Source organism: Trachemys scripta, chromosome 4 (assembly GCF_013100865.1).
Source record: "Trachemys scripta elegans isolate TJP31775 chromosome 4, CAS_Tse_1.0, whole genome shotgun sequence".
NCBI classification, from domain to species: domain Eukaryota; kingdom Metazoa; phylum Chordata; order Testudines; family Emydidae; genus Trachemys; species Trachemys scripta.
In genome coordinates this window covers 106,203,335-106,216,457 of record NC_048301.1, presented here as the reverse complement: position 1 = coordinate 106,216,457, position 13,123 = coordinate 106,203,335, and the positions used below count along the sequence as shown (strand labels likewise).

General features: G+C 42.9%; 1 protein-coding gene and 1 long non-coding RNA gene across 2 annotated transcripts in view; one reads left to right on the top strand and one right to left on the bottom strand.

The window, feature by feature from the left end:
* The window catches only part of IGF2 (insulin like growth factor 2), a 31,661-nt gene extending 23,917 nt beyond the window's left edge, over window positions 1-7,744 (bottom strand). Inside the window, exon 1 of the mRNA XM_034770279.1 lies at window positions 7,433-7,744. Within this exon, the coding sequence (XP_034626170.1) occupies window positions 7,433-7,531 (99 nt within the window). The 5' untranslated portion in view covers window positions 7,532-7,744. The remainder of the gene's footprint in view (window positions 1-7,432) is intronic.
* A 173-nt stretch (window positions 7,745-7,917) lies between these two features.
* LOC117877301 lies at window positions 7,918-10,335 on the top strand. The gene is made up of 3 exons (XR_004645674.1): window positions 7,918-8,063; window positions 8,566-8,717; window positions 9,404-10,335. It is a non-coding gene; the product is annotated as an uncharacterized LOC117877301 (long non-coding RNA).
* The last annotated feature ends 2,788 nt before the right edge of the window (window positions 10,336-13,123 follow it).

Here is a 13,123-nt window from a genome sequence, read left to right as displayed (position 1 = left end):
GGAGGGGGGTCTTCACTAGAAAAAAAAAGAAAATCAACCCGTTGTACTCTTGTGAAATGAGGTTGTCTCAGCTGTGTGTATAATGCTGTTTCTTCTTGCCTGCATGGACACGAAGTCAAAGAGTCCTTACCAGGGTTAAACAATTATACTATAACGTCATTATAATATGATTTTCTCTACACACAGACAAGTAAAAATCCACCACATTTAGAAAGATTGTTGGGCCACAAGCATGTTTTATACAAGTTTAAACATGGTTATTTTTTGTAGCGTAGTGTCCCTCGAGTGGCTAGTTTTACTGTAACATTTGTCTTTGGCTGCTCGCTCTCTCCTCAGTTCATTGTAATTTCTCTGCTCATTCAGCGACAACTGCTCCCGCGCAATGTTTCCACACTGTTCAGCAGAGGAGCTGTTCCTCTACTTGTGTGCATCAGTGTACAGGGGGAGAGAGAGGGAGACTGAATATCCCTCTCCCCTTCAGAGAAAGTCAGCCCCCTAGGTCGGGGTCTAACAGAGAAGCAGCATGGGGAGAAGCCCCTGCACTGAACCCACACAAAAGCTGCCTCTTCCAGGCCCACGGCAGCATAAGATAGGAGGATGCAAATTCTTCCTCTCAGTTACCCAGGCTGATTGGTCCCTCACTGGTCAAGTAAATCAAATTTAGGATTCCCTTAGATGATAACAGGCTTCTACCATCTGCTTCCCCAGCACTGTTCAACAAGCAAGGAGCTGAAACAAGACAAGAGCATGAATCCTATTCACCTGCAGCATGCCATCTGCCCTGCACCGAGTCAGGTGTGTCTATGTACCCTCTACCCCATTTCCAAGTGACTATCTAAAAAGGCTTGTCTGTTTCAGGGATTTTTGCACTGATATAAGTTAGGCTCATGTAAAGCCCCAGCGCAGATGCATTTGCACTGGGGTAAAGTGGGGCTGAAACTGGGGCAAGTTTATATAGTCACCTCTTCGGAGACGGAGGCTGTTTGCACAATGGCTTGCACAGTGGGGCGCTGATCCCTGATTTGGAGCCTCTAAGGGCCACTAAAGTTGTCCCAGTGAAGCTCATCCATACAGGATTTTCTTCTCTATTTTAGCTACATTGGTATGGCTATACCAGTATAAAAAAATAATAATAATTAGGGCTGTCAATCAATCATCGTTAACTCAAGTGATTAACTCAAAACAAATTAACTTGATTTAAAAAAATAATTGTGATTAATTGCAGTTTTAATTGCTCTGTTAATTCCAATTTAAATTTATTATAAATATTTTTGAATGTTTTTCTACTTTTTAAATATATTGATTTCAATTACTACACAGTGAAGTGCAGTGCTTACTTTATTTTTTATTACAAATATTTGCAATGTAACAAAGAAAAGAAATACTATTTTTCAATTCACCTCATACAAGTACTATAGTGCAATCTTCTTATTGTGAAAGTGCAACTTAAAAATGTAGATTTGTTTTAGTTACATAACTGCATTCAAAAATAAAACAAGGTAAAACTTTAGAGCCTACAAGTCCACTCAGTCCTACTTGTTGTTTAGTCAATCGCTAAGACAAGTTTGTTTATATCTACAAGGTCCTACCTATAATTCCCCACTCTGTAATGCACTTTCATGATAAAGAGATCGCACTGCCTGAGATGAATTGAAAAATACTATTTCTTTGGTTTATCTTTTTTAGAGTGCAAATATCTGTAATCAGAAATAACAAAGTAAGCACTGTGTCCTTTGTGTTGTGTAGTAATTGAAATCAATATATTTGAAAATATAGAAAACATCCAAAATATTTAAATAAATGATATTCTATTATTATTTAACAGCACGATTAAAACTGTGATTAATCGCAATAAATTGTTCTAATCATTTGACATCCCTAATAATAATTAGACGAGCCCTGAATGGTACTCAGAGATGCTGCAATAGCAGTCTCGCACATGCAGTGGTATACCAGCAATACGGGAGTGGCCACGTGAGATTATGCAGGATACCTGCACTCTGCTGTGTCGTGAGTTGAAGCTTGTGGCACAGCCTCCCTTATTGCGGTTACAGATGGTTTTTTTTAACGATATACAGCCCAGTCAGCTGGGTATGTTAGCTCCATTCAAGTGCTGGAGAAGAGGCCAACAAGTTGTGGCCAACCGAAGGTACTGTACCAGAGCTCAGCTGAGAATGCAGAAGTTCCTTGTGTGCAGATCTGTGCTTAGGCTACTAGACCCCTGTGATGCCTCTCTCCTGTGTGAGCCCCCACTCAGGCAAGATACCAAACTTTCTGACTGATCAAGTTCCTCCTTTGGTCTGGCCCACTTTAGAGTTTAATTCTACCAGAAGGATCAAATTAGAGCGATGGCCCAATCTGCAAGATTTGAGTCAGAGACCGTGGGTCCAATTCTTCCCCTTGGGAAATCACTTACACTACATAATGGGTTTGTAAAGCTACAATTCCCATGTGATATCATTTCACACTCGCTTTGCACTGGTGTAAGTAATTACACATGTAACAGGGCAAGGGAGAATTAAGCCTAAGTTAATAGACATAATGAGTGACTAAAGACGTGTGCTTAAGCTCATGTATTCAACCATACTAGGCAGGAGATTGCATGGCAGTTACACAGGGGCTGCCTGATTCTCAATTACACCATCTCAGGTACTTATGTGCCTCCCCTATTACCATACCGTTGGGGTGCCTCACAATCTTTAATGACTTGATCCTCAATGCACCCCTCAGAGACAGGGCAGTTGCACATGGGAAACCGAAGCTCAGCGAGATTGAGTGACCTGCCCAAAGTCACACAGGAAGTCTGTTGCGAAGCCAGTCTCCCAAATCCCAGGCTGATGCCCAAACCATTAGGAAACGCTTCCTCTCTAAAGGCCCCTTGATACCACTCTGGCAGTATAAACAAGAATCCGGACTCTGATTTTTCAGAAGTGCTGAGTATCCAGAACTCCAGCTGACGTCAATGGGAGAATGCAGATGCTCAGCCTCTCTGAAAGTCAGGCCTTGACTTAATGCACACCCAGGACAGCGGTGATGTTACCGCTCCAGGGACCTGGGAGTGTCTGGAAGTTATAAGAGGGTAGGGGAAGGTGTTTCATCTTAATACAGGTCTGTCGCATCTTACGTGCATTTAACATGCGCAATTTCAACTTTACGTGGTCAGCAAAAACAGAAAAAAAAGAGAAAAACAACAGTTTTAATACTATACCTGTAGTGTGGGCGATTTCGCCTGCCATTGAACTCAATGGGGTTTTGGCTCTATGTGGTTTTCGCTTTACGCGCTAACCACGGAACGAACGGAACCCCCGAGTAAGATGAGACAGACCTGTACTTAGAATGCTGTGAAATACCTGCATCCCATGTTACTGTGACTGCTTTGCCATTCTAACAGTCAGAAGAGAGATGCCTTCCCTGTATAGGAAGGGGGAGGAACTCAGAGCCCAGTGCCATGTCAGATGGCACAGTGGTATTATGAAGGAAGCCTATGCTATGCATTACTCTGGAAGTGAGTTGCTAGGGAGTGGCTTCAGGGTAACTTCAGTAGTTTTCTGAGGACTAATCTTTGTACAACATGCCAGTGTGGCTCCTGGGAACAAGCTTAGTGAGTCCCAGTGCTGCCAGTTCTCATGATATTTGGTGTTTCCTTAAAGTTCTAGGTCCTGGAATCATGTGATTGTATGAAACACTCAGCTTTCATTAAAAAAAAAAAAAATGAAGTTTCTAGCCCTCATGGTTGAGATGAAAGGACAGCTCTCAAACACCGGAAGGCAGATAACATGAACCCAAGTGTGCTAGTTTAAAAAAAAAAAAAAAAATCACATGATTTAAGCCAATCTTATGATTTTTGGTACCTGACTCATGATTTGTTATATGCCGGAGGCTGGCAACACTATGTTAGCTCTTACTTTCTTGTGTCTTAAATGGGAAATTTGCTCCCTCCCTGCCCCACTCTGGGAAGAGGGTTCCTTCCATACCCCACAGCTCCCTCTGGCCCACATGGGGGGGATGAAGGGGTCTCTCTCTGTACAGTAGGTGTTAGTTTCCCCAGCAAAGACTATTGTAGCTATGGGAGGAGGGGGAGAAATCAAACTAGAAAAAGGTGAAAGGGGTACTCAGTATTATTTACTCGGGAGTGTATTGCACAAACTTTGGTATGCAGCCCAGAAATATTTGATTTATTGCATTAAAAAGGGAAATGAAATCTTGCTTAACTCTTCTAAAGACAGCTGGCAGAATCTGGAGAAGGGATTTCAAAGTCAGTGTTAGTAGCCTAATTTAACTTTTTCTGATTTACTCCAGGTTTTGGAAGCAAATACAGCAAAGCAAGCGGAACGATAAAGAGAGAAGAGTTGAGCCGTTTAATCAGAAATTGTGGTGATTGGAGTGTTCTGGCAAGTGATATTCCCACAACACATTGAACTGGCTTTAGGTCTCGGCAGAGCATGGTTAACCCTTTCAGTTCCATTTCAAATAAGTGATCAGTATGTGTATTTTATCCCTCTCTCACTGAAGCCAGTAAACCACAAACACACACAAACACACACACACACACACACACCGCCCGAGCCGTTCTCTAGATATAGAAGCTTTTAAAGCAAAGACAAACCAAAGTAGGATTTGAGAGCTCAGTTCCAGGATATGCACTGGCAGTGGACAGGAGAAGGTGGGACACCTGCAGTGCTCCTACGTGATCCTGGAAAAGCATCAGATTCTGTGTGTCTCTAAAAATAAGACCAGTGTTTGCTTTATTTTAAAAACTAGAGCAATTCCTTCTTATAATGCTCTTTTATGCAGCTGGGGCCTGATCCAAAACCCATTGTAATCAATGGAAAGACTCGCAATGACTTCACTGGGCTTTGGATGAAGACTCTGTGTAGTAGTTTGGTCCAGCCAGTGATCCTCCCACACAGGTTATAGTAAAGTATCATCAGTAGAAAGCACACACACCCACACATATATATTTTGGCTTAGAGTTTGCTGGGAAGGGGGAAAAGCCCAACAACATTTTTTTTTTTTTTTTTTTTTTGCAGGAAAAGTGGATTTGTTTATCCCTTTAAGAATTTTCACAGCAAGCCCCTTTGAAAGGTTAAGTGAACATGTGCCTGTCAACAAATCGGAGCGGGTTTTACAACTGTGACCCATTCTCCCCACCACCAAACTTGTCAGTTTTGGTCCAGAGAAGCCCAAACCAGAAATGTCATCTGGTTTTACTGCCCCAGATTATGGTGTTTCATTGTTTCCTTAATATGCAACCGGAGTCACCCTCACAAAACCTTGGACCCAGACTCCTGAACTCTCCTACCTTGATCCAAACAAACCCAGCGGGGGGGGGGGGGGGAAATAAAAGCCCAACAACCTAGGTCATGTCAAAAAAACAAAACCTCCTTCTGCAAACCTTGGGCTCCACAGCCTGTCCTGGTATTAGTAAGAAAACTATATACTTTGTATAGGGAAGTTCCAACCTAAGGGTTTAAAACAGAGGCTCTCCCAAAGTGTCTATTTAAAAATAAGACTTGTGTGGGTGGTTTTACACTTGATTGCTCGATGTTGCCGGAGCAAGACCTAGTGTATCAGAAACCCTGTTGACGTACCACTGGTTGAAAGCAAGGCAGCAACTGCTGGTACAGTTATGTTAAATCTAAGTTTCCTCGTGTGCCCCAATTCCCTACCACTGAACAGAGTGCTAAAACCTTTCCAAGTTGCTTTCTTAAAATAATTACTGTAGGGAAAAGCAATTGGGAAGGAAGGAAGGAAGGAAGGAAGGAAGGAAGGAAGAAGAAGAAAAAAAAAAAAAAAAAAAGACTCCACACAAAGTAGAAGGCTTCATGCCAACCATTAACTCTCACTCCATTTTGGCTTCATTTTCTTGTTTTTCCTCTCCGAATTTTCATTCCTCTGAGACCGAACATGCTGCAGTGTTTTTCAGAATGGTGCTTAATAATCTCTTTAGGCTCTGAAGCTAAAGAACTGTCCGTCCCTTCCACACAATGCACAATCTTAATATTCCCCCCTGCCAAACAACTTAAGAAAAGCATACAATACTTCGTTAGAAGAGGTCTATTTAAAGTGCTGTCCAATAACCCATAGGTGACCTTGCATGACCTCGTATAATAGAAATGAGATCCAAACACTCCAATCTGCACTCAGATTAGGGATGTTGTGCCTTGAACCCTCTAATATAAACACACACACACTTAAAGTGATCTTAGTATTTGCCTATGAAATAAACATTCCTATTTAGTTCCATATATCATTCTCCATGCACAGCCTCCCATGATCACCTGCTATGCAGTTTCGGACACTGGCTGTGGTGTTGGTATACAAGGGCAATGCTTCTCATTTACTTTTAAGCTTTAAATGAACATATGCACACATGCACAAGCAACAGAAAATCCATTAAAAAAAAAAAAGTGTGCTATGCTCCAACTCCAGTGTGGGAATCCCGGCATGATGCCAGTATCTCCATTCATACAAGGACTCAAGAGTCCAGAGCTAGCATATGAGTTTCCTGCGTTCCCCCAATGACAGGTCTAAACTCCCCTCCCCTTAGTGAAGAGCAATGGCCCAGCAGGTACAGTGCGCAGACATACACCCGTTTTTTAAGCGTGAGCCACCCCCTTGCAGGAGCACAGCTCTCATCTCAGTCCTCTATAGCTGTGCATATACAGCCAGTCCCTACCGTGCAATGCTGTTACAGCCTAGCCAGCAATTGGTGTCACCGTTCCCGTTTTTAACCTGTTAGGCTCCCACTGGGAGAAGTCCAGTCCTCTAGTTTAAAGTGAGGCGATTCAGTCTGGGCCGTCATTTGAGGTCCCTCTAGCGACCCTAAAGGGGAACTGCAGTCAGGGGGGAACTTGCTTTTCTGTTTCCAAAACCCAAGCTCCACACGCAACCAAGGAAGAAGGGGGGGGGGGGGGAGCAGTTCATAAATACTCTCGCTCTCCTACACCGGTCACTTTTGCAAATATCCCATTGCACCCTCTTGCAAGGACTTCACCATCACTCACTTACACAGAAGATGCCGGGATGCAGCAACAAGAAATACAAACATTTGACCCAAACGCTGCTCCTGGTTGTAATCACGTTGTTTGCATGACTCCAAAGCTACACAACCAAAACCCTCCTGCCTTGCTTAAAAAAGAAAAAGCCAAGCCCGGCCCCTGGCTCCTGCAGGAGAGGGATCTCTCGCAGTAAGCTGGGCAGCTTTTTCAGCTCATTTCCAACCCGTGTCCTTCTGTGAACTGGGGACACGCGCGCGCTAAGCAAAAGGAAGAGTCAGAGTGGAGTCTCTGGATCTGCTGGGCTGACCATCAAGAAGTCTGATGCTGCTGATCTTAGCTCAGCGAGCCCCCTGGCTGCCCCCTCTGCCCTGGCCCTGCCTGCTATGGTACTAGAGACACGTCCAACATGGGTTGTTTAATGTTGTCCTTACCTTTAAACTTCCACTGCTACTTTCAACTTCTTGTGTGCAGACCTGGAGTAAGGCTGGGTGACTGTAGCATTCATCCATGTATCTCTCTGCTCCTGACATGCTTCTGTCCTGCTTGGTTTGTTTGTTTGCTGTTTAGTGTAATTTGGGGGGAGGTTTTTGGTGTGTCAAGTCCTTGTTTTACGAGGATGTTGCTGTTTTTTCTTTGCTGTCTCTTGGCTTGTTCTTGCTTTTCCAAGAGTCTGAGCTGGTGGGGCTTGGTTCTCCCAGCTGCAGCTATATTCTCAATTAGCTGCTCCACAACTGAGGAGACAGGCTGAGAGCACTCACTGCCCCTTCTTTTATACACCATCCAATGGGCATGCTCCAACTTCTACTGTAACAACGATCAAGGCAACTCAGCCAATAACCTTGCAGAAGTTATCTAACCCCTCTTTCCCCCTCCCTCTCTCTCTCTCTCGTGTAACCCTCGGAGTCTCACACTAGGAAAAAGTTTCAATAACATGGTTTCATAGAATGTTCCTCTCAGGGGGCTGAATGCAGCTACTGCTTCATGCAGAAAAAAATATCTGTCCTTTGGGTGAGGGCAGAAGGAGGGTGTCTGCTTTCATTGCATGCTGCTTTTCAGATGCAGGTAAAATGAGCAATACGAATGTGGACAGATGAATGCATTTTTTTATTTTTCAGAAAAGAGCAGATCATTCTGGGGCTGCCAAATGCCCTACTACAGCTTCCAAATTCCTGACTAATGCTACCAAATGTTTAGGAATGGTTGCCTTTGAGCTCATCAGTGTTTCATTTAATTTCACCAATATTCCTATGGGGGAAAAAACCCAATATCAGCTGAGTCGTGATTCATTAGCCAATGGGTATCAAGTAGTGAGTCCACATTGTTCTTTTCCATGGGGCAAACTACCCATTTTGCACACTGAAATCTCTTCATCCAAGTCAGAGAGTACTTTTCTTTAAAGGTGCCTGTTTCATCTTGAATCTGATCTTTCCTCCTTTTACACAACTTCCTCTGAGCTCCTTAATTTGGTCAAAATTCCTCGCTTGCCAAGAAATAAAATCTAGATGGCTATTCTAATATTTGATCTTTATTTTCAATGGCAGCATTTTCACCGTTGGTCCTGCAGGTTACCTTCAAAATAACTCCTGGGGAAAAGACAAGTTTCAGTGATTAGTGAAGGTGATTTTCAGTCGGTGAAGAAGTTGGTATGGGAGGCAGGATTTACAGTCACCTACCTACTGAAGTGACTGACACATGCAGGATTTCAGAAGCAAGCAGGTAAGCATGGGAGGGGGTTGTTCACTGTGATTGGTAAGCTGTTAATCATTCATAACTTCATTAACATCCTTGCTATCCTAAAGTAAATGTGGAGGCTTTGCCTATCTAGGGCAGACAGATACAGTATGTTCTGCACCTAGTGCTGTACGCTGGCTCTTATGCTGACTTTTAGTTGTCAACCAACCTAATTAAGGCCCCATTCTGCAAAGATTTATGCATATGAATAATCCCATTTAAGATAATGGGACTTCTCCCATATTTATAGTTAATTGTGCGTGTAAAGCTGTGCAAGGTTGGGGTCTAAATGTATTATTATTGCTATTGATCACTGTAGTGCCCAGAGACGCCCACTGAGATAGGGGCCCCACTGCGCTAGGTGCTGCAGATACATATAAGTAAGATAGCGGTGCCCTGCCCTGAAGAGCTTACAATCTATATGGACAAGACAAAGAGTAGGAGGGGAAAGAGAAGTGAACTGACTTGTCCAAGGTCATGCAGCAGGTCAGTGTCATAGATGGGAATAGAACCCAGGTCTCCTGACCTCCCAGGTCCCAGTCAGTGCCCAAATAGTTAATGAAATTCAGTAGCTAGGATGTACAAGGCATGGTTACAATGTGCCAATGCACACTTAAACAATAGAAAATAATGCTTTATTTTTATAATTCTCATTTTTTTTTCTCTCTGAGGTGGGGAACTGACTGAAGGATTTTTCCAAACAAGTGGAATTTAGAAGATTTCTCCCAAACCCTCCAAAGACAAACCAAAGAGGGAGAAGAGCTGGTACTTTCTTTATAGGCTTTTGACCTCCCAAAGGACATATGTCACCATCTCAAGAATCTGTTCATTCATCAGGTTGTTCTTTTGATCACATCATTCAACCCTAATTTTCTTTCCGTGTTTGGATTGTGTCATTGCATTTCAGACCCACCAAACAATCCAATGCCAGTGCAATGTCCTTAAACTAAATCTGTCATCAGAACAGGGAGGAGGGCATGGTGCTGATAAAAAATACATATAGGAAAGATTTTCACCCTAAAGTTAGGCACCTAAATCCATATATAGGTACTTAAATAAGTGGTTTGGTTTTCCACACCTCTGTGGAAATTAGCTGCTAAGTGCTCAGCACTTTTGAAAACCTGGCCACTTCTTTAGGTGCCTAAATATGGATTTATGAGGCTAACTTTAGACACCCCAGTTTGGAAATCTTGGCCATATACCTTTACATCTCATCCAATGTAAAACTTTCAGTAGATGGGAAAGAAAGTTGTAGTTTTCACAACGATCCTTCCCCATTTGTTTAAAAACAAAACCATACCCATGGTGGTCAAATGGGGCTGTTAGCAGCCCAGAGAGAAGAACTGACTTCCCTTCCCCCAACTTGCCACCAGCACCTCCTTTGAGTAGACAAAAGAAACCTAGAGAGGGTGAGAGGGCTAATCTCTCTGAGAAAAACAAGTGATTTTCCAGTAAACAACTGCAACAGCAAACAAAGAGGGTGAACAATAATGATAATCAAAAACTATATTGTAAGGAAGAGATGACCCCATCATGTGAGGTGTCTCACCGGCTCAGTGAAAACAACCAGCATTTTGGGTGAGCCTTCATCAACAACATCACCACAGACAACAAAATAAACCCCACAAGTTGCCATTGGATCCACTTGTGTTTGTGCCTTTGATCTTTTAATTGCTTCTTAGTTAAACTTCAGTGCAAATAAATAGTGCATTGTGTCAAGAAAGAGAGAGAGAGAGGGGAGGATAAGAAAGAAAGAAAGACACAAAAGAAAGAGCTGTTGACCAAAAGAGAAAAAAAGCAGGTTATTTTCCCGTCTTTAAAGGAGTGAGTGTGTCTGTATTTGAGGGGGGGGGGGAGGAGAGAAGAGATTGGAAATCAAAGCAAAATAAAGAAAAACACATTAAGCCTCAGGCAAATATCATCCTTACATCAGTAGGAAGAAATGGGGGAGAGGGCAAAACCCAGGATTAACCTCGTTTGAGTTTATTCCCTGAGAGGTGAATTGATCCAAAGAAGGTATGATGTAGCAGCAGAGGGAAGAAAAATATCTCTGAGGCTGTACTGACAGCTAACCATATCACTTCTTTCTTTCTTTCTTTCTTTCTTTCTTGCATTTCCATGGAAATACTCACTGGAATGTCATGGGGAGGAAAGTCCAAACTCCTTTAAGCACAAATGTGAAACTCTGAAGGCACAATCAGCCCTTCCAAATAACAAGGGACAAAGTTGGCCTTTATAGCATTGTGCAAATATATAGAATTATGACATTCTGTGTATGGCTATGGAATAATCTAGCTTGCCAGTGATGCCTGGGAAATATGGTGCAGGAGGGCAGATGAGAAACTTTATAGATTGGAATCCTGTTGGGGCAGGGACTGTGTCTCACTATGCGTCTGTGCAGCACCTAACAGGATAGGGCTCTGATCTCAGCTGGGCCCCGTAGGTTTTACCCAGTAACAAATAGCAATATTTTTCTGTCACCCACTGGATGGCTTTGTGGAACAGCAGCAACACAAAGGCAATTTTTCCTGCTACAACACCTGCCTTCTGTCAGTAGCAAATCCCTACAATCTAAAGCCTGGTTGAAACACAACATTGCACAGTTTGACTAAAAGTATGGTTTTAAACCATTGTAGATAAACTGATGCAAACCCCTGTGTAGACACGCTGAAATCAGTTTTAATCTGGCTTATATTGGTTTCATTTGCTGCAATAAATTTACAGGCACGTGCTAAACCAATATAACCAGTTTTAAAGACGTGTAAGTGGGTCCATATAGGGGTTCAAATAAATGTTGGTTAAATTGGTGCAATTTATGTATGTAGACATGGTCCAAGATCCCCTCTGCTCCTGATGTATTCTACAGCTGTCTTTAGGCTGACTCTACTTCTGTCTATGGGTCTCTCTCTTCATAGAAAATCTAGAAGAACTTCACATATAATAGGTATACCTGGTCCTGCCTTAGGCAGGGAATATCACAAATTGGGTAATATTTTAAATGTGTCTGATACATCTTGTTACAATTAATGTACACATAATACAATTTCAACAAGGAGTCTGGTGGCACCTTAAAGACTAACAGATTTATTTGGGCATAAGCTTTCGTGAGTAAAAACCTCACTTCTTCGGATGCATAGAGTGAAAGACTTATGCATCCGAAGAAGTGAGGTTTTTACTCACGAAAGCTTATGNAAAACAACAAGGAGTCTGGTGGCACCTTAAAGACTAACAGATTTATTTGGGCATAAGCTTTCGTGAGTAAAAACCTCACTTCTTCGGATGCATAGAGTGAAAGACTTATGCATCCGAAGAAGTGAGGTTTTTACTCACGAAAGCTTATGCCCAAATAAATCTGTTAGTCTTTAAGGTGCCACCAGACTCCTTGTTGTTTTTGTAGATATAGACTAACACGGCTACCCCCTGATATATAATACAATTTATGAACTATATACTAGATCTTGATTTGCCATAGAGATTCTAAGCGGGGTGGAATGGTGGAGATATGTCTGTTGAGTAATTAATTGCTTTAAAACAGCACAGTATGTTGGCTAAGACAAAATACCTCTGAGGAATTCTGGAATCCCAGCTATGTATCTTTCAGGCATGTCTTTGACTGTTTTTTTCCTTGCTGCTGCGCTTCAGTCAATGGGTCCTTGTGTCCGGTCCTCATTGTCTTCAGGATGATCATTGGATGTGATTCTTAAATGCTCTCCAGAAGCCACTTCCCACCTTATCAGAGACCCTCACCTTTACTGTCATTCATTACTTAGCCCTGTCACTCCCTCTCTGAAGTTCCAGGAGCATTAAAAATGAGCTGGACTCTTAGATCCAACAAACGGTGTTGGGAATTATGATCTGAATTTTGCAGCGTCAGCGCAGCAAAAACCTGAGGAGAGACGAAACAGGGCATTTTATTGTCTCTTTCTACCTCCTCTTCTAACTCACTTTTTGAACTGCTAGTCCTTTGGCTTTCCACAACAGAGTAGTTCTTTGGTCAGGCTCTTTTCAGAGAAAGACAATGGTCCTGGGTGAAGGTACTGGGCTAGAACTCAAAAGAGCTGGGGTCAGCTTCTTGCTCTGCTACAGTCATCCTGTGCAACCAGGGCCGGCTCCAGCATTTCAGTTCCATCGCTCCTAGAGGGAGTGAGGGACCTGCCGCCCCCGAATTGCCGCACGTGCCGCCCCTCTCCCTTGGCCGCCCCAAGCACCTGCTTGTTAAGCTGGTGCCTGGAGCCGGCCCTGCGTGCAACCTGGGTCAAGTTATCTAATCTCTCTGTGCCTCAGTACCCTATCTGTAAAATGGAAGTGATAATGCTTCCTTTCTCCATCTTTGGTTGCAGTATTATTGTAGTCAGGCTGGTTCCGGGATAGGAGAGATACAAGGTAGGTGA